The sequence below is a fragment of the Clarias gariepinus genome, chromosome 27 (assembly GCF_024256425.1).
Source record: "Clarias gariepinus isolate MV-2021 ecotype Netherlands chromosome 27, CGAR_prim_01v2, whole genome shotgun sequence".
Taxonomy (NCBI): Eukaryota; Metazoa; Chordata; class Actinopteri; order Siluriformes; family Clariidae; genus Clarias; species Clarias gariepinus.
Genome location: NC_071126.1, coordinates 11,189,202 through 11,200,284, shown reverse-complemented (window position 1 = coordinate 11,200,284; position 11,083 = coordinate 11,189,202). Strand labels below are relative to the sequence as shown.

At 40.8% G+C, this 11,083-nt stretch overlaps 1 protein-coding gene across 1 annotated transcript; it reads left to right on the top strand.

Moving 5' to 3' along the window:
- The first annotated feature begins 8,307 nt into the window (after positions 1-8,307).
- Positions 8,308-10,682, top strand: sox11b (SRY-box transcription factor 11b). Its single transcript, XM_053488451.1, has one exon. The coding sequence runs from the start codon at positions 8,503-8,505 to the stop codon at positions 9,664-9,666; it is 1,164 nt and encodes a 387-aa protein (XP_053344426.1). The 5' UTR covers positions 8,308-8,502; the 3' UTR covers positions 9,667-10,682.
- Positions 10,683-11,083: the final 401 nt, after the last annotated feature.

The window sequence follows — 11,083 nt, the reverse complement described above, 5'->3', positions numbered from 1 at the left end:
ATTCGATACGATTTTTCCACCTCTTAGGGACGTAACTAAATATTAATTCTTTCTGATTTACAAGAGCATTTGCTCTAACCAGATGCAGATGCAATGTCTGGGGGTTGCTTCAGTTGGTTCTGTCTAAGCTCAGCAATGTTATGTGGCAATAAAATGAAGTCAGCTGATGACCTGAATGCACGGAATGACCCTGATGGCACAGGAATATTCCAGGCCTTTTTTGAAATTGTGAAAGAAGGTTTTATGAAGCGTAAGGAATAATTTTCACACAAAGGTGATCAAATCAATATTAAAGTGTTTGACTTTTTTGTTGTTGAAAGGTTTGTTTTATAAAGACTGTTCTTCTTGTTATTAAAATAAACTATGCCCCAGAAAATCACACAGGCATAATACTGTTATATGGGTACTGTTGTCAGCTTTATTGACCAAAACTTTTCCGTTCCCTAGTATACTCCACATTACATAGAAAGCTAGGGAAAGTCGACGTGAGATCTGGCTGAGATCAGTTATTAACATGAGTGAAGTAGCTGAGATTGGGGAACTGTACAGGAGTTAAATAAACATTATGTTTTGCAAACTGATACTTGTTTTTTTATACTAATATAAAAAATTAAAAAATCACTTATTTTTACTATAGGTAAAAAGGTTATATTTTTAAAACCTTGATGTAGACGCACAAGTGATAATAATATTATTTGTTAAATATATCTTACAGCAGAGTGATCCTTTTTCACATGTCCCAGTTCAGAAGCTGGAGAGAGCACAGGGTCAGTCATGATACACATACTCCAGGAGCAAACACATTAAGGGCCTTGCTCAGGAGCTCAACAGCTTGGCAGCGCCCAACCATCCGATCATGTGGGGAAACCTTGATGAACCTGTTTATAATTCAGAAATATTCCACTGTAACTTTAAATTGCTTTCCTGCATGTTGACTATACTGAAACAAGTGTCAATGTTCAGGATGGATGCTGAGAGGTTCCTCTGATAAACCTGTGGATAGAGTTAGCTGCAGGTTGTTCTGAAGCAGTGAGTTGCATGTTTGGCGTGCTCCTGTTCAAACGCCTTCCTCTCTCCAGGCACCAGGTAATTAACTGGAATGTCAACACGAGATGAACTGAGGTGAAATAATAGCTTCTTTTATCTACAAGCTGTGATCATTATCTTTGTATTTTTCTTTTCCTACCCATCTCCGCTGCTTCCTCCCACTGCCTGCGCCCTCCGCACCATTGTCTTATTTGTTCAAAATTGATGACATCCTCTACTTACCTTTAAATTAGCCTGCCCTAAGGGTGGAGTGCTCTGAAGAGGCTTGCGGAGGAGAGAGAACTTCAATTTTCGAGTAGCAAAGAGCAATTTGTGAGTAAGCCCATGACAGCTTACTAATTCAACACTTCAGGAAGGGATGGGTTCAAATCAGTGCACTGTAAATACTGTCTGGGGGGAAAAAAGACTCTGACATTAGCGTCTTGTGAAACTTTCTGAGCCTACGTGACTTAATTTTCCAATTTCAAAAGAAATCGAGGGGGAAAAGTGTTGAACATTAAATAAATGTTGATACATAAGTGTTAATGGTATGCTATACTAGAACTGATCAAATGTACACAACAACACAACAAATGTAAATATAAATACATAGATTTTAAAGGGGCAGCAAAGTGGCTTAATGGTTAGCACAATGGTTGCCTTGCACCTTCAGGTTCCAAGTTCGATTTTCGCCTCGGGTCTTGGTGGGTTTCCTCCCGGTAGTCCTGTTTCCTCCCACACTCCAAAGACATGCAGATTAGGCTAATTGGTGTTTCCAATGGCTGTATGCATACATGCAAATGAAAAACGTTCTACCCTGATGGTTTTCAAGCACTAGTGAAACACTTTGATAAGTGTGTTAGTGTAGCAGGGGATTATATAGAGAAATAAGGCTATTTTTTATTACTGTGCAGAATAACTGTGTCCTGTTATTTACAGTAGCACAATCAAAAGTCCATATTTGACTTGAATGCTGGTTTTCAGGGTGGGTTACTGTCTAAAGAGTTAACAATAGGAAAAATATTGCATTTTCCAATTTAAATAATAGTTTAACAAAATAAGTTCTTTAACCAAACAATGTAATACTGATGTCACAAGTTCAGAGTGAGAAGCAATGGTACTGGTCAATTATGTAAACTGAAACTTATACTAAGGCTGTTGTTGTTGTTTTTTCCTATAAGAGAAAGTATACGTTTTAAAGTAAGCCACTTTGAGCTGTAAACTGAGCAGATAAAGTATAGATGGCTCTTCCATGACCCTGCCATGGGGTCTTGCACAGTGGTGGATAACTACTTCTCATTGTCAGGCTGATTGCACACAATCTAAAACCATTACAGCCACAAAACTCTTTCAAAAGCAAAGGAGCATACAGTGAAAAAATGCACAAACGCTCATAAAGTAAAACTTTAGAAAACACAAAGCAGTTGTACTTTTGCAAATTACAGGTTATTGGATAAAATGCCTTTGCTGGTATAGAAGATGGGAAAAGGGGTGTTAAATAAACACTGGTTTTTGGAAGTCACCTATATGATCAATATCATGAGGGAAAAAAATTCTTTGTACATTTTTATGTCAATCAATTTTAAACTGCATTACGTGCAGTTTCAAGCTGTATATACTGTATGAGTTTTTCATATCCAGCTGCACTTGACCACAGTGCTAAGCACACCTGCTTTAATGATGTTAGGCATAAATGCATATTCTTCATGAATAATGAAGTGACCTGTTTAACAGCTCAGCATGCAAAGCAAACACTCTAGAGATATACAGCAAAAGCTGTACGCTAGTTCTTTAAAATTTTAATAGCCAGAAGTATACCACAGCACTGTTAAAGTCTCATACATTAGAGGTCAGAAAGGGTTGCTTCATTTTCTCGAACAGCATGGTTTTGACAGGAACTCCAGCTACAAGGCAAAAATGAACTAATTCAAATATGTTATATGTCTGAGAGACTTGTATGGTGGATGCTTCACATAATCTTAATTACTCATTGTCTCATAGTCTGTATCGCTTTATCCTGCATACAGGGGCCTGGATTCTATCCCAGGAGACTAAGGACCAGTGGCAGCTGGTGAAAAAAGGGGGAGCGCAAATAAAATTTAAATTAAACTTTTAATAATCGCCTGTAAATAGCCATTTATCAGGTGATTAAGCATCATTACTACTAGTATAAAATAAAGGCATGATTCACATTGCACCCAGTCAGCCAGCTCCGCTTGCCCTAAGAAGTGCTGGAAAAGCACAGTGTAAGCTCGGCCGTGATCACTTGACTGCTGCTTAATTAGAAGATCAGGTCGATCTGGTCCAAGTTCTTTAACTTTTTTTTTTCTGTAAGAAATTACAGAATTTTCTCTCATATTTAGCTGGCTTCCATGTCAATTACTATTTAATACATTAACTAACAATCTGCTGACCATTAATAAGACTCGTTGAGAATGGTCCAATCACATGAGCCCAAATATGTAAACACAATATGGTTTATTATTATTGATTATATCATTAATATAACTGTATTAATAGAGTAGAGATTTTTATGTAAACATTTTTATTAAGAAATACAGCAGAATGTTATGACTTAATGACTTTATTTTATTATTAAAATAAATAATTATTATGTTAAATAATTACATTTTAAAGTAGCATTCTTCTCTGCCTAACTTTAAGGGGGCGACGCCCCTGGGCTCCTTATTGACCAGTTGCCACTGCTAAGGACACAAGGCAGGGCACACCCTGGACAGGGTTCCAATCTATCACAGGGCACACACATATAAACACGCACTCACACGTTCATTCGGACACTGTGGGCAATTTGGGAACACCAATAAGCCTAATCTGTACAGTATGTTTTTTGGCTGTGGGAGGAAACCGGACTACCCAAAGGAAACCCAGCAAGTGTGGGGGTAACATGCAAACTCAAACCCTGAGCCTGAGGTGCAATGCGACAGAGCTTACCACTAAGGTGGCATTATTTCACATAATCTAAGCTTAGTAATAAACATTAAAACATAGTAAGTTTTCTTTTTTTATCTATCTATCTATCTATCTATCTATCTATCTATCTATCTATCTATCTATCTATATATCTATATATGTATGTATCTAAATAGATATAAAAGTATAATGTCTTGTTCTTTAATAACTTAAGTAACTTATGGTAAATTCTTGTCATATAAATATGAAACACATCAGGACATGCCATTGGAAAACTTGTGAGTATTAAAAGCATTACATCACTCTGTAATTGATTGTAATTGTTATTTCTTATAATAGCATGCTCATTCATGTTTTGTGTCTTACATAGTAGACAGAATTTTATCTCTTCATATGTTTTGTCTACTAAGGACTTCACCTTAACATTTGGGTGTCTTGCTAGCAAACTTTTTTTTTTTATGCATCTACTCACTTCTGCAGCTGTTATGGTAAGACTTAAATCACTTTCTTTTTCTTATTCTTGCAAGATGACTATCCAAAAAGGAACATTTCGCCAAGTCTTTCATCTCATCTTTTGCCATGACATTTTTCTGCAATCGAATCATACTGGATTCAGTCATTAAGTCCAGGACCAGTTGAGACTACCTCCTCTGAAGAAAAAAATTATTGAAAAAAATAAAAATAAACTACCCATACAGTGCACGAACCAGGACAGTCCATACGAATGATGAAAAAATAAAGACTATTTTAGCTTGCCATTTATGTAACTGGCATGTACATTAATATAACAAGAACAGTGTTGTGGATCTTCCGTCTTGCCCTTTGCCAACCCACACATATGAAATGTAGAGATATGGCACCTAACAAGCTTCTGTAAATCAATACATTTGAAAAGGGCACATATGCACATGCAAGTCGATGTCCACTCTGCTCCTTCTGCCAGTGTCAGAGAGCTGAAAAAAGAGCTCCTTCCTTCAGGCAGAGCAATCCATCAACACAGGACCTGGCCTTCAGACTAAACACACTCTCATTATAGCAGGTCAGGGCCTCTGAAAAACCTCTGCATACATGTTTACTATTACCACACAAATAAGTAAATGTGTGCCATGGCGGGGAGACAACAAACAATGACTACCGTACTGAACACATCCTTTGTGGTTAGTTCAACTAACAGTGCAACAGTGCAGGCTGATTTATAAAAATGAAATACATTAGACCTTTCTTAGACAAGCACTAGACATAAACATTCATGATTTCCCTAAAGCATGAGCAGCACTTTGAATAGAATTGTGATTATATTTAGGAACAACTGTAAATGAGTTGGCGTGACATGGCTGTTAAACCAGCTTTGCATTCAGAAATTGTTCCTTGATCCAACCTAACAAACTTTTATGTCTGCAGTATAATATCTAGTGCATTTCGGTAGCGAGAACATTTGATCGGTCAAATTTATGAACGATCCTGCAACATAATTCATTTTTGTTTAACGATCAAGAGTGTGTGAGCAATATTGTTTAACTAAAACTTTTAGAGCATTTCAGAACAGTAAATTATTATATTATTTGTGTTACTGTGTAATGTTACAGCCTAACCTTTTTATACCCTGTTGCTTTACAGAACGATCTGATAACGTTTCCTGTTAAGTGGGTTTTAGATTATTTTTGCAGAAGCTTTATTTTCAGAAAGGATGAGGCCCTTTACTAATGTAAACCTCAAATGCTTTCAAGACTTGTCACTGTGATGTTTATATGAGATACAGAAATAACAGAAGGTCATTATATATGTGGAGTGGTCAGACATCAGCAGTGACAAAACAACCATGATAAAAAAAAATATGCAAAAAGCTTAAACATCTTACTACACTATATATAAACAGGGGTGTTTGTATGGTTTCAGATCACAGTGGCGGATAACCAGCATGGCCAAGTGAAGTGAGCGTGTGTACAGTATATGTGTGCCATCAAAGGCTCATTCTAGGGACATTCTTCTCGTTTACATAATCGTCAGGAGACAGCAAGGATGCACGTCTTTAAAGTTGGTGGAGATGGAATCGTTACAGTATATACTGCACTTCTAAAGCTGCTTATCTAACCCTGATAACACTCTTCTCCACAGCCATGGAAAAAAGTGAAGTAATGGAAAAACAGAGGGGTTCTTAACTAAAGACACATTTTGTTTAAAATGTAAATAAGCAATGCAACGCTTTAAATCACAGTTCTTATTTTTCTGTAAATATTTATCAGAAAAGAAACTACACTTTCCGCTTATACATTTTAAAAGTCCTGTGCTTGTTAGGTATGCGACAAGCTAACTCCATAACCCCCAGAAAAAGCTTGACAACTGTTTAGGTACACAGCTTTACAGCCCCCCAGAAACAAAAGTGTGACATAACACCCACAACAGGCCATTTGCATACCTGCTGAACTGTGCTTGGAGTTCACACGTCTAACGGTGGCCATTAGCTGAGCCAGACCAAAGCTGGTTGACGCATTCCTAATCAATGGGCAGGATGTAGCCCAAGTTAACTCATTTATGTGAATGTGACTCTCCGCCTGAACTGAACAGCTACTTCTGAAAGTGTGACATTTGTTTTCAACAGTTTGCACTTGAAGGTAAATATACATAAAAATACAAAAATACATTCCAAAGAAATCCGTGCTTCAGTAAAATTATCAGAGATTATGTCTGAAATGAGAAATTTAATTATTATTAAATGTGTGCTCTGCAGTTGCCTAATCCGAATTTGGCCTTTTGTTAGCTGACCAGATTGAGGGAATATCGAACACACCATTCTCGGGGCCATTCAGAAGGAATACATTCCTTCATCTTCAATATCAGATAGTGGATAGTCAGGACTCGCTATCGATCCTTTCCTTCTGTGCTGCTGTGGGGGGAGCAGCAGCGCTCAGTCTTAGGACGATAAGCACCATCCATGAGATGAGTCATTCCCATCTGTAGGACTCTCATTCTTTTAATGCCTCTCTTCTTTTTCTGTCTCACACCTTTTCTTTTTCTATCTGAACCTTTTTTCCTCCTCTCTCTGTTAGGTGTCTTATAAAAGTGCCACATAATTTACTGTAACACACCAGCACTCAGGGGAGGAGGATGTTGTATGTAGGTGATCAGGGATGGGGTGCAGCAGGACATACAGTACTTAAATCTTTACTCCCTGCCCAAATCCCTGTACATTATACTGTACATATTTCAGTATAATTTGGTTTAAAAAAAACTATTAATTAAGTTATATATTTGGTATTAAATTCTAGAAAATCTAATGTAAACTAAACAACCCAGTAATTATTAAATCACAAGTAATCAAAACTGATATGAGCTATGGCATGATTGCAGATGTTCTAAGGTTCTCAAGGCTCTTAAGCAGCAGATCTTTCGTCACCTCAGCAGTCGATCGGTGATGTGGGCCAGTAGTGGCGTGCCATGCTGGTGGAAATTAATCAGAAGCAATATCTCAATATCTTAGTGTAAAAGTGCCTGTGCACTGCCTGCGGGAGACGAGAGGCAGAGCAGGATCCACTCGCTGCATTTCTAATGTGTCACCACATGAGAATAGCAAAGGGAAGGCAGTGTTAGTGGTGGCTGGGCAGTTTGATTTCAGATGGGTAAATGATTGCCCTCTAGGGGACAGAGAGAGGGAGAGGGAAAGAGAGAGAGAGAGAGAGAGAGAGAGAGAGAGAGAGACTGATTATCAGTGGACGCTTCGCAGCAGCCTAAAGCTGCTGGTGTCTGTGGTGGCCTGCAGGGAATGAGCTTCTCGTCCTCCTTAATGGAGCAAACTCCTTTCCTCATCCCATTTCCTTACCCAAATATGCAAACACATAAAGACAGAACTATTAGAAAAATCTTTCCATAAATATTTCAAATCCATCTAATCTACCAATTAAGGTTCATTAGCAGATTATGCATGCTATATTAAAACACATAGCACACTCTTTCTATTATTATGTTGAGATCATTCATGTGCACTGTGCTGTATTGTACAGCACAAGAGTATAGTGTATTACACACCAGCAAACACCACAATCACTATGGCACACTGTAACAACATGACTTTTTAATAATAAAAACAAACAAACAAGCATACCACAACAAAATCTTAATTTATTTCTCGACTGCCCAGCCCCAGACTGTCTTATCTGCGCGTTTCGTTCAATAAACTGATGTCTATCTTCTTGACAAGCCCATGTTCCTTCAAATTCCCCATGCGCGTCTGACACCGATAACTCCGCCCATCAGTGCTCTTCTCCAATCAAATCCCTGAAACATACGCGAGGGTTTAACGAAACAGCCGAAGGAGCTGGAGGGGCGGGGTAAAGCCGCGCTATTGGATAATTATTTGTGACGCTGAAAGCGTGCAAAAAAACGCCGAGAAGTAGTTAAGAAGGGAGTCCAGTAAGTTTGGAAAGAGGTTTGACTTGAGCTTTAAGGCTGCGGGAAGGAGGGAAAAAAAAAACAGTGCGAGTGGAGGAAGCAGTGAGAGAGAGAGAGAAAGTTTGAGTGTGAGGTAGTGTTGAAGCCTCACAGGGGATCATGGTACAGCAAACTGAGCACAGCGAGACGGAGAGCGGCGCGTCCCGCGAGGCCACGGACACGGAGGAAACTGAAATGGGCGTCTGCAGCCCCGTGCCGCCAAAACCGGACTGGTGCCGGACCGCCACCGGCCACATCAAGAGGCCCATGAACGCGTTCATGGTGTGGTCGAAGATCGAGCGGAGGAAGATCATGGAGCAGTCTCCGGACATGCACAACGCCGAGATCTCCAAAAGACTCGGCAAGCGCTGGAAAATGCTGAAGGACAGCGAGAAGATCCCGTTCATCCGTGAAGCAGAGCGGCTGCGCCTGCAGCACATGGCTGACTACCCAGACTACAAGTACAGACCGAAGAAGAAGCCAAAGCTGGACAACTCCTCCAAACCGGGCGCGCTGTCGCCGGAGAAAAACGGCAACAAGGCTGTCAAAGCCGCCGCCAAGTCAAAGTGCACGAAGATGAAGACCAGCAAACCGGGGGGCGCCGGCGTCACCGCGAGAGCAGCGCAAGACGTCCGGTGCGGCTACGCGTTCACGAACTTCAAAGTCAGCAAGTCGGTCAAGAGGGAACTTACAGACGACGAAGACGACGATGAAGATGACGACGACGACGATGAGGACGACTACGATGACGAGTCTCCGGTGCGCTTTAAAGCCGAGGACGACGAGGAGCACCTGAGGCCGTACGGTGTGGCCAAAGTGCCGGCGAGTCCCACGCTGAGCTCAGCCGCGGAGTCGGAGGGCGCGAGCATGTACGAGGAGTTGTCCGGGCGCGCAACAAACGCAACAGCCGGCTCCAGACTTTTTTACAGCTTCAAGAACATCACAAAGCAGCAGCAGCAGCAGCCGCACCACACGAGCCGACCGTCTGCGCTCTCGCCGGCACCGTCCTTTCGCTCGGCGTCTATCTCGTCGTCATCGTGCGGCGAGGACGCGGACGACTTGCTGGTCGACTTTAGCTTGAACTTGGCGGCGGGCGGAGAGCCGACCAGCCAGGCTTCAGGGAACTTGTGCCTGTCTCTGGTGGATAAGGACTTGGACTCGTTCAGCGAGGGCAGCCTCAGCTCCCACTTCGAGTTCCCGGACTACTGCACGCCAGAACTGAGCGAGATGATCGCAGGGGACTGGCTTGAGGCCAACTTCTCCGACTTGGTGTTCACCTACTAACCGTCCCATCTGCCCTCGGGTAGCGAGGAGACCGGCGCATCTTCAGGTTCTTTAAGACTCGCCTCTTGGGTTTTGTGCCCCTTTCCGGATGGCGCAAAGAGCAAGCGGACGGAAGCGGACACGCCACGACACAGGTGACATGGGAAGAATAAGAGAAACAAAAGTAAAGTTGGTCACCGTCACAGGGTTTTATGGGTGTTTAATTCAATGTGAGGCCGCAGGTGGAGAGCAAAATGTCAAAGATGAACTATGCATTCACATCCCACCTCGTGTGTCTACAGGGAGCTGAAGGAGGCGAGTCTACACCACTTCAGGATGTTCACTTTTCCAGAGGGTTTTATGTGATCTTTTTGTTTTCTGTATGCCACAAATTAGTTTTTTTGTAACCCTCCAGCCAATGGAGATGCGGAGATTAAACTATTCTAGGACACAGGTATGGCAGGAAGAGTTTTTGATACATAACCAACATACCTCATCTTTTAAAAAAAAGTGAAAAGTGAAATATTTTCTGGCATATTTTTGTACAGTTAAAGGGAATGTTCTTACTGTGCTCTCAGTGAGGTTTCTTCAGGCACTTCTACCCGGTTTCATTGATTCAAGCATGCAAGGGTTCAGTGACATCATCTTTGCATCTTAAAATGCCTTGATATGATTTCACATTCTAGGCTGTGTACAGGTGTAGATCTGACCATGCGTTTCTCTAGAGATGTACAATGGAATTGGGGAATTCTAGGCCTCATTGCTGGTACTAGATTCAAGATTGTATATGTTCTGTAATATAGTAAAAGCTAGGAGTTTATGTATATCAGTGTGAATGGGTCCCAAATAGCAGGTGTGAAACTAAAAAAAAATTGTTTTGCATTTTTACCATCTTAATGGCATTTTTTTTTTATTTTTCATTATTTTGTGCAATATATTCTTGAAATGGACCATCTGCGTTTTTGTAGCAAAGGAAAATGCGTTACATGTCGTCATGCTGAAGTCTGTATCTTGACAAATAAATCAGCTGGAACTGATAGCATGTATGTCTGCTTTATTGTGTGTGTGATAAGTGAGTGCAATCAAGGCCATCTTGTTGCACGTGTGTGTGTTGAATGTCTCCTGCACCACTTCTCCCCCTACTCCTCTGACTTTTTGAAAGCAGCAGAAACCATGTATTTACAATTGGCATCACTCTTGATTGGTCAAACTTTCCTCCCCCACCACAAGAAGCTTGTTTTCATTCATTCAGCAGGCACTGAACTCCAGCAAATCAATGCAGCTGTTTTCCTGCGTGGCCTCTCAACTTACAATGACAGCAGGAATCAAATTTGCAGGTTTTATTATTAGGGTCATCTTTGTTACATTCTTTAAGATAAATATCTTTTTTGAGATGTTTTGTTAATTTATATATTTTTAGAAGTTAATGGGAGCAAAG

Excerpts from the sequence above, each read along its gene's own strand:
- sox11b (XM_053488451.1), top strand. The coding sequence starts at position 8,503 with ATGGTACAGCAAACTGAGCACAGCGAGACGGAGAGCGGCGCGTCCCGC.